The sequence below is a fragment of the Globicephala melas genome, chromosome 8, assembly GCF_963455315.2.
Source record: "Globicephala melas chromosome 8, mGloMel1.2, whole genome shotgun sequence".
NCBI classification, from domain to species: domain Eukaryota; kingdom Metazoa; phylum Chordata; class Mammalia; order Artiodactyla; family Delphinidae; genus Globicephala; species Globicephala melas.
The window spans coordinates 35,723,869-35,736,154 of NC_083321.1; the positions used below are offsets into that span (position 1 = coordinate 35,723,869).

The 12,286-nt window shown below is 36.2% G+C and overlaps 1 protein-coding gene across 3 annotated transcripts in view; it reads right to left on the minus strand.

Moving 5' to 3' along the window:
- The window catches only part of PRMT3 (protein arginine methyltransferase 3), a 142,241-nt gene that overhangs the window by 85,989 nt on the left and 43,966 nt on the right, over positions 1-12,286 (minus strand). For all 3 annotated transcript variants that reach the window (XR_009564889.1, XM_030864874.2, XM_030864880.2), the window contains one exon: positions 5,243-5,342. Coding sequence is in view for 2 of the 3 variants with exons in the window: in XM_030864874.2 (XP_030720734.1) it covers positions 5,243-5,342 (100 nt within the window). In the remaining variant the exon portion in view is untranslated. The remainder of the gene's footprint in view (positions 1-5,242; positions 5,343-12,286) is intronic.

Below are 12,286 nucleotides of genomic sequence, written 5' to 3' on the forward strand. Positions count from 1 at the left end.
TGAAGCAATATTCTTAACTCTGTCACATGCTACATCCTTGCCTTCCTGTGATGTACAGAAAATTATAAATAAGATCGTGTATGTGGCCAGTGAGTTTCTATATGGGAAATTTCTCTTATGATGTATATTCCCCCATCATTTACTAATGCTGATCCCTTTCACAGAATATGACCATACCAAGTAAATCCTGGTTCCCAGTCTTAAGAGAATCGAAAAAGGTACATGAACAATTAATTCTAATACACTGTAAAAGTGCATAATAGAAGCTTAAACTAAACCGCAAAAGAAGGGAGAAAAGAGATTCTATATGTGATCAAGGGGCTAAAAGGGAAAGCTGCATAAGGGAAGAGATGTCTGAGATGAGTCTTCCAGAACTACTAGCAGTTTGCCAGACAGGGAAGGTAAAACACACTAAAAGAAATAAGGCAGTTTGCTAACACATATTGTGCTCTCACCAATCATCAGTATCTTCCATTAAGGGGCAAACTATTTCTGCCAAAAACACACTAATAATAACGTGACTTTAGAAATAGAAACAAAAGACTTTAAAACAACAGTAATCTTTGTTATCAAAGGAACATTTTTTACAGTTAATTTTACGTAACACTGTATTTTTGATTTTTAACCTTTGTTATTTTTCACTGTTATATTTTTAAAGATTTATTATTTATTTATTTTATTTTATTTTTGGCTGTGTTGGGTCTTAGTTGTGGCACGCGGGATCTTTCGTTGCGGTGTGCGGGCTTCTCTCTAGTTGTGGTGTGCGGGTTTTCTCTTCTCTAGTTGTGGCGCGCAGGCTCCAGGGCACGTGGGCTCCAGGGCACATGGGCTCTGTAGTTTGAGGCACGCAGACTCTCTAGTTGAGGCACATGAGCTCAGTAGTTGTGGCACGTGGGCTTAGTTGCCCCGCGGCATGTGGGATCTCAGTTCCCTGACCAGGGATCGAACCCGTGTCCCCAGCACTGAAAGGCGGACTCTTTACCACTGGACCGCCAGGAAAGTCCCTGTTATTGATTATTATTTATTGATTTTAAAAAATATACCAAAAATCTGGCAGTAAAAAGATGTCTTTTACTCTGACGGACCAACAGAAAAATAAGAAAAGCAAGAAAAAAAATGGCAAGAGGTATAGAGTTGAGGGAAAGTTATGTCTTACATTTCCTTATCTTGAACCACTGGACATATGAGATTATGTCTACTTTTAAGTAGACAAAACAATACATACTAGACATGTACAGTTTTATTTCGCTTAAAATTTTCAGAGTAATAAATATAAAAGAGGAAAAATAGAAGAGTTTAAAAAAATCCTTAAATTTAGGTCATAAGCTATGGACAGGAAAGGCAAAAACACACCTGTACAACCGAAAATTTGTGTTGTTAATTAATCTCCTATACTTTCCCTAACTCTAAGATTAATTCAACTTATCTAATTTACTGAACTACTTACATAATTATTATTATATCATTTAAGGCAAGAAAGACCGGGAAAGGCCACCTAATCCTTGTGGCAGTTGTCTGAAATGGCATGGTTTCACTGCCAGACCAAACTAAAACCAACAAAGACATTTCAACACTCACCAGTTGAAAATGTGACCTATGACAGGCTTCATGGCCCAGTTTCTGGACTGTTGATAAACCAAATCACAAGTCATGTTTCTAAGTGATAAAAGCTATCAAATCCTGAAAAACTATTTACAAACAATAAAGAATATTAAATATGAACAAAGAATACCCCATCATTGTGGGTGTGGGCCGGTGCATGCATGCACTATACAGACACACTTGTGTTGGTGAAAATGGGATGGGAAAGGTGACAAAATTTTAGGTCACTTCTGTGAAGAGCAAGCCTAGACAGAAAAATTACAAAGGACTTTAGACAACCTGAATGTATATTATAAGCGATCATGACAATGTAAATTCACCTAATGTATAATTTTCCTGATGGTCCTGATGACAGAAAATAACATGTCCAAACAAGAATCACCTCTGGCAGTTGTATCATGCAATGCCAGGATCTTATCTATCTATTTGTAAGGAGGTCATGCTGAAAACTTAGACAGAAAAGAGCAACATCAAATGAGTCAATCTGGCTTTACTGGCTCACAGGACAAGAATTAGGCATGCTTACTTTGAAGTTTTATTAGGTGATCAGAAATGGGAAGTCATAAAGAATGGCTCTGTTGGTAAGTAAAATGTAAAAAATAAGAACAGATACTCATAGGCATGAAAATTAACATCCTATAGAAATTAAACTTTTTATTTAAATTATAACAATTTTATCAAATAGAAATTTCATTCAATAAAAATGAAAATGTAAAATTAAATGCAAATCTAAATGTAGAAATGCATAAATCTAAGAGACAAGTGATAGTTTATTAAACTGACATGCTAACAGCAATGATTTGGCTTTTAAAATTACATTCTTATCTAAGAACATCTTCCAAAATAAAAGCAAAGTTCATGAACAGCTGTAGACAAAAAACATATCTAGATTAAGCCATGGATCAGTTAGTGGACCATAGCAGAAGAAAACAGATGTACGTCTCTGCAATATATGATGCCTACATTGCTATACTGGATTACACGTCCATTAAACATCTGTGTTCAATACTGCAGGGTATTTTCTTTTTTCGGCCCTTCCTTGTTGAAAATACTTTTAAAAAGAGAAAAAAAGTCTATGCTATAGCTTGAACTTGGATTATTCTAGATTTTTGCATCCTGACTGATGTAAAAAAAAAAATCAAAGACAGAGGATTCTATGCAAGGTATTTTAATTTTAAATGCTGCTTCATGAAAATGTGGCTTTAAAATAAATTTAGAATAGTCAGTTGTTTGCCACTTGCCCATTGTTTAAGCCAAAGTAGGAATATCTGAAAAAAATCTTGAATATATTTTAGGAAGCATACCTTCTTCTTGTTTAATTATGTAATTAGAATTTTCCAGCTTCTCAGCTCAGAAATCCGAGTAGAAGTACCAAAGTTAGGAGGGGACTTACTTATAGAAGATACTATAAATGATACTGCCAAGCCACAAAGATGATTCGGTAACTGCCTTAAATTACAGTGTCTAATGCTCCACCTAACACGTTTAACACAATCTGCTAGACTCCAACCTCATTGATGCTTACAAGGAAAAGGCAGATAGTAAGATAATGCACACTCTTAAGTTATACCTTTGTGAAGAGGAAGAAAGAAAGTTCTTAGTTACCACTTCCTGGACACATATATTTGTTTCCCTTACTGAAGGGTTTCTGAAAGCACCTTGGTTCCAAACAACTGACCCCTTTCATCTCAGGTTCCAGTGACTCAGTATTGTTTCTGTGACACTGCCTTCCCGATAAAGGCAGAGATCATGCCTGACTAATCTTCCAAAATGAAAGGTGTCCTTTACATCAATTAGAGTCTAACTACAAGAGTTAGAGGAACAAAACGAAAAATCACTGATCCAGGGCTAGGTTCGCACAGTGGATGCTGGAATTATGACAAGTGGGAATTGGAGCCACAAAAGAAACAGCTTCTGTCAGCAACACCACTAGAGACAAAAGAGAAGTAGAGAAATGCCCTGTCTTCTCCCTTCCATAAATCTCCCATTAGTGTTTGCCATTAGATTCCCCAAACCCAATAGAAGTTGGCTGCCACAGGAGCCTAGGAAAAGCCACCTGCAGCGGTAGCCCTTCTCCAATCAGACAGAAGAAAAAAGAAGGATGTCAAATGGATCTGAGGGCAAAATAAGCCCAAGACCAGCATACCTTCCAGTAAAGTTCACATCATAATTGTAACAATCTCATAATTTCACTCAACCTAGCTAAGTTATCATTTATTATTATACCAACTGGCTCTAAGATTTCAATTGCATATTAATATTTCTAGACCACATTTCAAGTTCTGAAATGAAAATTCCTAGAACATCACTACCCAGAAGGATAATTCTGCTAGGCAGGGCAAGAACTACTCAGCTAGTTAACTGAGGTGACAGCACGTTTAGTGAAGTCTACCCTTTAGTTTGCTTCAAGTGTAATTCGGGTTAATTTTAAAGATACATTTTCCAAGAAAAATAAAATGGTCCCTAGAGAAATGAGGATTATGTCAGCCAACATTTAGTATAAACTACTTAAAGTTGTTGCCAAGCAGATGCCTCAAATGTACTTTCTCCAAAACACCTTTTTGTAGTCTTTAAAAAGATGCTGAATTTTTAATTATACTAAATTAATTCCTTCTCACTCAATTCATAAGGGAAATCAGGGTGCTGATACAAATTATTTGGCATAAGAAGAATAATGATATTGTGATCAAGAATTGTTAAAAGCCAAGCCTAGCATGAAAAAATCAACACACTGTTTCACATGCAAAACAGTAACTGCCAACAACAGTGACTGTCACCGGCTCTAAATTAAAACCACTACATTAAAACTGAACATTTCAAAAGCTTCCTGAAGTCAGTGCAATTTTGCTAGAATTATTATTTTCTATGTTTATTCAAAATTTATAGAAAATTGTAAAGCAAAACTCATTCTTTTCGAGAAGTTTTGATAAATTCATTTAATGAAAATACATGTTATCAAATACTTCTTTTTAAAAAAAGCTTAACAACTTCCAAATGGTTAAAAAAAAAATCTTCGTATATCTGGAAATAATATATACTTGTCTTAATTGAAGTGGCGTATCAGTGAGTTAAATCAGTTGACAATACCATTAGTTTTACTTTACAGACTCTTTAAAATAAATACTCTAGTCTTGATCTGTGGTTTCAAAAGCAAATTATAAAGCTATATATTGTACCTTAATTTTATTATCTTAATAATGCCAATAAATTCTATTTTATGTGATAAAGGACACGGATTACATGACCTAACAGATCAGAAAGATAGGATATTAAGTATGACAGCAACAGTGGCAACATCACATTATTCTGACATAAACAGTCTTAGGAAATCCTTAACTAGTCCTTGTAGGCTTTTAGGAAAACATATTTAGGTCTCTACAAATCTAGAAAGTAGAAAAATAATAATTCTTTATTATGACTTTAAAAGCAAAAAGGCTAATTTACCCTCTTCTTTAAAAAATTATAAATGGCCAGTAAAGTGCCATTTCAGAATAAACTACCATAAAAAGACTGTAGCTGTTTTTAAAATAATGCTACCATTTTGCCATTTATCAAATATAATTAAACGCAGAAAACCTGCTACTTTATTCATTGCCTTCTTTAAAAATTAATAAAAGTAGTTTTCTCTGCAAACACTTACCATCCACTCGGATATAATAACGTCCACTTTTTCTACAGGAAGACGAACTTCTTCGATTTTTCCTTTAATTAGCATAATAGTATCTTCAAGTTTATTTAGTCTGAAAATTGTCATAATGAATTAAATTAGTATGTTAAACAGATTCTGAAAACTAGTCAAATTACATAATTTCTTGGCAACCGTTCATTTTAGTTTATGGAACCCAAAGGTATGTTTTTTCAAAGTTTATTTATTCTCTGGGCACTGTAATTGCTTTTTGGTCACATCATGAACCCCCCAGAATGTTTCTGGTTAATACAATAATACAACTAAACCAGCATTTAAAACTACAGCATGAAAAGAAACCCGAATTCTATTCAAAATACATGTCAATAAAGTTAATGGGTCTTTTTTTTTTTTTTTAAAGGGAGAGGTGGAGACAGACAGACCAGACAACAAAAGTATATTTTAAAGGGAAGTAGTGTGTCACAGTGGAGAGACAGTTAGGGCCAGAGCTCTTACACTGATTTCCAGGTCCTCTAGCACTTGTCAGCTTAGTGATCTTCACCAAATTATGTAACAATCTCACTGAGCCTCTGTGTTCAGGTGTAAAACAGAAAGATGATACCTTCCCTAACTACTTCACAGTCTATTATGAGGATGAAATATTTGTGAAAGCTATGTACACATCCTCAAGCCCTATATAATGGTAACGTATTATCATGAATAACAAAATACCGTATGCTGTGTAAAACTTGAAATTCTCCTCCCATCATAAATAATTTAAACTTGTCCAATACCATTAATTAGATATTTTTACATGCTTGATCACTAGATTAGCACATATTTTTCACCCCCTCCTTTTGCAATTTCAAATGAACAACAGAGTTAAAGAGATAATTCCAAAAAGCTAAAAGCAAGCTACTAAGCTTGTATCTAATTAAATAAACTCACAACCTTCAAAGGATGTACATCTGAATTATAAAGGATTTCTTCTGCTAACAAAGGAGGGATTTTCCACCCAAATTTCACTGAGGTATTATATATGTAAGATTAAATGCATTTTAAGGGTAAATTTTATTGAATTAAAAAAAAAAACAGATATACTTGGGTGACCACCACCACCACTATCAATATACAGACATTTCTATTTTCTTACAAAGATTCATTAGTGCTCCTTCCAGAAAATCCTCCCATCCACAGGCAAGCACTGATTTCTTTCTTTTACTACGTATTAAAATTTGTATTTTGGGGACTTCCCTGGTGGCGCAGTGGTTAAGAATCTGCCTGCCAATGCAGGGGACATGGGTTTGAGCCCTGGTCTGGGAAGATCCCACATGCCGCGGAGCAACTAAGCCTGTGTACCACGACTACTGAGACTGAGCTCTAGAGCCCACGAGCCACAACTACTGAGCCCACGAGCCACAACTAATGAAGCCCGCGTGCCTAGAGCCCGTGCTCCACAACAAGAGAAGCCACCTCAGTGAGAAGCCCACGCACTGCAACAAAGAGTAGCCCCCGCTCGCCGCAACTACAGAAAGCCCGCACACTGCAACAAACACCCAACGGCAACCATAAATAAATAAATTTATTTGTTTTAAAGTTTGTTATTTTGTAGAGTTTTACATAAATGGAATCATACTGAATGTACCCCTTTGTGTCTGGTTTCTTTCAAAAAGCATACTTTTTAGATTCATGCATATGTTTCTGTATATCAGTAGCTCTATTCCTAGGTATTGTTGAGTAGTATTCCACTGTATGAATAAAACACTTTTGTTCACCCACACACCTGGGGATGGAATTCTGGATTATTCCAGCTTTGTACTATAATGAATAAAGCTGCTATTAACATTTATGTACAAGAACTGCTCTGTTAAATGGAAGTGATAGAACTTTTTAGGAAACTGCAATTTTGTTTTACAAAGTTCATATACAATTATACATTCCAACAAGCAATATATGAGCATTCCTTTTTAAATTTTTGAATTTTATTTTATTTTTTTATACAGCAGGTTCTTATTAGTCATCAATCTTATACACATCAGTGTGTACGTGTCAATCCCAATCGCCCAATTCAGCACACACACACACCCCGCCGCTGCTTTCCCCGCTTGGTGTCCATACGTTTGTTTTCTACATCTGTGTCTCAATTTCTGCCCTGCAAAAAGGTTCATCTGTACCATTTTTCTAGGTTCTACATATATGCGTTAATATACGATATTTGTTTTTCTCTTTCTGACTTACTTCACTCTGTACAACATCCACATCTCTAAAAATGACCCAATTTCGTTCCTTTTTAGGGCTGAGTAATATTCCACTGTATATATGTACCACATTTTCTTTATCCATTCATCTGTCGATGGGCATTTAGGTTGCTTCCATGACCTGGCTATTGTAAATAGTACTGCAATGAACACTGGGGTGTATGTGTCTTTTTGAATTATGGTTTTCTCTATAGCTTCACAACCTAGTCATCTTAGTATTGCTGATCTTTTAAATTTTAACTGTGTGTTAAGATCTCATCATGGTTAAAAGTTGCATTTTCCTAATGACCAAGTATTTTTTCCATATGCTTACTGGCCATATTCCCCTATCATCTTTTGTTCAAATTTTTTGCCCATTTAAAAAATTGGCTCAGTTGTCTTCTTATTATTGAATTTTAAGAGTTCTTTACATCTTCTGGATAAAAACCCTGATGGATTTAAGTACAGTGAATATTTTCTTCCATTCTGTGGCTTTTTCATTTTTTTAATGATATGTTTGAAGAGCTAAAGTTTTTAATTTTGATAAAAACCAATTTATCATATTTTTCTTTTGATGTTCATGCTTTTGGTGACATATCTAAGAAATCTTTGCCTACATCAAATATTTTCACCTATGTTTTCTTCTAAATTTTTTTTAGTTTCCATTTTAAGTTATTTTTTCCAATATAGCATCATGATCATTATTTTCATATATAATGAAAAAACTTTGCTGGAAAAACTATCACAAGTGATAGTTTCAACTCTGTTGAAGAAAAAGTATTACCAACCCATGGAATTACTTCAGAATCGTTGTCAAAAATCAATTAAACATAATGTGTAAGCTTATTTCTGAACTTCCAATTCTGCCCCAAGATTTCGATGCATATCCTTATGCTAATACAACAGTTTCTTGATTTTTATAGCTTTAAATCAAGTCATGAAGTCTGACAGTGTATGTCCTTTAACTTTATTCTTCTTTTAAAATTCTTTTGGATATTCTAGGTCATTTGTGTTTTCCATATGAATTTTAGGATCAGCTCTCAGACAATATGTAAACAAAACAGCATTTCTATGTCCCAATAGGAAGTAATGAGAAAAGAGAATGGACATATCTCGGTGAGTGAATAAGGATCAGACTGTCAAATGTGACTCACATAAGCCAGAGATTTTACCCAGTGTCAGGCTTCACAAATAATTTCAAAAATACGGGCAGTTAAGAGGTCCAGACTAATCAGGGAGAAGTCTGGGACATGAAAAGCAACTTCTTTATTCTTCCCTTCCCTGTATTAGACATGCACACTCTGGCCTAGAGTAGACAGGCCTCTAAGTAAGGTGCACAGGTTATTAACTTCCACAGTAAGGAGTCCTGCTCTATGTACCAGATTGCTCCTTGCTTTTTCTGAGTCTCTTGATTGCCTGTATCATTGAAATTATTAATAAAGCTTAATACTGGATAATCTCTCTGGGTAATCCTGGGTAATCAGGTTTCTGTGTGTCTGATTTGAAAATATTTTATCTCAGAGTAGTGCTGTGAGGAGGACTCATACAGATCCATGAATCAAAAAGGCTGAGGCACTTTTTAGCCAGAAAAAGGAGGAGACTGAAAAATAAGAGGAGGATCTAATCCTGGGATAGCTGCCTACTCATCCTTGGTATGAAGTGGCAAAACTGAGATTCAGAGAAAGTAGCTACTGGCCTGATAGGCAGCAGCAGGCAGAGAGGAAGATAGTAAAAAATTACACCATCTGGCAGTTACTAGCATTTCTGAAAAAATGCCAGTCTTTTCAGAGAAGAGATGATGGCAAGAGAAAGGACCAGAAGAACAGTTTTTCCTCTCACTGGAAGGCCTTCTTATGCTTATATGGCTGCCTGGGAAGATGACGTATCCACTAAGAAAGTAATGAACTTAAAGCTTGGGGTTACCCCCAAAGACGATACAAACGGAGGAGGACATGGTCATAAGACTGAGTGCTGAGAATATTTTGTGAAAGAGGACATTTTTGAGAGACAGCCCAGAAAATGCTGGTGAAATCATTACTGGCATGGATAAACAATCAGGAGGATACTATCACTTATTTTACATACAACTGAGTAGAAAGGATTACTTGGGTCGATGATAGATCCCTAAGAGGCTGTGAACAGATGCTTCCAGGTGATACAACAACTAAACTACTACAGTGAGTAAGAGCAGGGCTGCAGTTTATCTATCTCAAGAGAGGTAATCCCCTGTCATCACCCCAACCCTCAACTAGAACAGTTCTCTAGAACAGTAGGCATGTTATGCATGCAAGTCAACTTAGACTGGCTTTATGATAACAATATAATTTAATGCTATTGGCAAAGATAAGAACAGATGTGGAAATCAGCAACTCTTCCTTCTTGAGCACTTTATGTAATCTTGTTATTGGGAAGCCAAGAGAATATTCAGGAGGCAGTATCTGATTACTTTGTTCAGTTACCAAGAATAGTACTGCATGATGTTTTTGACATACCAAAGAAAGGGGGCATCAACAGGAGAAAAGACAGAGGGAGGAAACAAAAACCAGCTCACTGAGAGGGGAGTTTAGATAGCTTTCGAAATATGATGTGAAAAAGAGAAATTAGATAACATTTCTACTGAGTTATTAATAAGCTTTGTAGAGAATGGTTCAAATCCTGGTAGTCATTAGGGTCTTCACAGGTTTTTTCTTTGCAGAAATCATTGTAGAAAATGTTGTAAGATTAAAGATACCAGAGAAATACATGGCAAGGAAATACTGACCAATGTCAGAGGGTAAAATGGGGAAGAAGTTGTTAAAACAGCTGACTGGTAGTTCATGCACAGCATCTATTGGGGGATATTCATCCCTTGGATGAATTTTCCATTAAAAGTGACTTAATGGGCTTCCCTGCTGGTGCAGTGGTTGAGAGTCTGCCTGCCAATGCAGGGGACACGGGTTCGTGCCCCGGTCCAGGAGGATCCCACATGCCATGGAGCAGCTGGGCCCGTGAGCCATGGCCGCTGAGCCTGAGCGTCCGGAGCCTGTGCTCCGCAGCAGGAGAGGCCACAGCAGTGAGAGGCCCGAGTACCGCAAAAAAAAAAAAAAAAAAGTGACTTAACATCCTTGCATTGTCTGGAAGGAGGTTAGAAATATTAACAATACACTTTGATATACTTTAATTTTCAGTGTGTGTTTCATGTTCTTTACAGAAGTACAATTGATTTTTACATATTAATTATGTATTCAGTACTATGAACAATTATATGCCAATAAATTGGACAACTTAGAAGAAATGGACAAGTTTCTAGAAACATACAGCCCACTAAAATTTAATCAAGAAGAAACAGATAATTTGAACAGAACAATCACTAGAAGTGAAATAGAATCTGTAATAAAAAAAAACTCCCTGCAAACAGAAGTCCAGGACCACATGGCTTCACTGAGGAACTTTACCAAACATACAAAGAAGAACATATACCAATCCTTCTCAAACTATTCCAAAAGACTGAAGAGGAGGGAACACCTCCAAAGTCATTCTATGAAGCCACTATCATCACACTGATACCAAAAGCAGACAAAGACACTACAAAAAAACAAAAGAAAATACACACACACACATATATAGTAGAGGCCAATATTTTTGATGAATATACATGCAAAAATTTTCAACAAACCAAATGGTGAAAAGCTGAAAGCCTTCCCACTAAATTCAGGATGAAGACAAGAATGACCACTCTCACTGCTTCTATTCAACATAGTATTGGAAGTCCTAGCCACAGCAATCAGACAAGAAAAAGAAATAAAAGGTATCCAAATTGGAAGGGAAGAGATAAAATTGTCATTACATGCAGATGATATGATACTTTATATAGAAAAACCTAAAGCCTCCACACAAAAACTACTAGAACTGATAAACAAATTCAGCAAGGTAGCAGGATACAAGGGTAACATACAGAAATCTGTTGCATTTCTTTACACTAAAAATGAAATATCAGAAAGGAAAGTAAAAAAAAAAAATCCCTTTTAAAATTGCATTTAAAAAAAAATACTTAGGAATAAACCTGACCAAGGAGGTGAAAGACTTATACACTGAGAACTATAAAACACTGGTAAAGGAAACTGAAGATGATTTAAAGAAACAGATAGATATCCCATGTTCTTGGACTGGAAGAATTAATATTGTTAAAATGGCCATACTACCCAAAGCAAGCTACAGATTGAATGTGATCCCTATCAAATTAGCTATGACATTTTTCAAAGAACTAGAACAAATAATCCTACAATTTATATGGAACCACAAAAGACCCAGAATTGCCAAAGTAATCCTGAGGAAAAAGAACAAAGCTGAAAGCATAACCCTCCCAAAGTTCAGACAATACTATAAAGCTACACTAATCAAAAGAGCATGGTATGGGGCTTCCCTGGTGGCACAGTGGTTGAAGGTCCACCTGCTGATGCAGGGGGCACGGGTTTGTGCCCCAGTCCGGGAAGATCCCACATGCCACGGAGCGGCTGGGCTGGTGAGCCATGGCCGCTGAGCCTGCGTGTCCGGAGCCTATGCTCTGCAACAGGAGAGGCCACAGCAGTGAGAGGCCCGTGTACCACAAAAAAAAAAAAAAAAAAAAGCATGGTATTGGCACAAAAACAGACATATGGATCAATGGAACAGAAAAGAGAGCCTGAAAATAAACCCACCACCTACAGTCAATTAATCTTCGACCTAGGAGGCAAGAATATACAGTAGAGAAAAGACAGTCTCTTCTGCAAGTGGTGGTGGGAAAGCTGGACAGCTGCATGTAAACCCCTCACACCATACACAAAAATAAACTCAAAATGGCTTA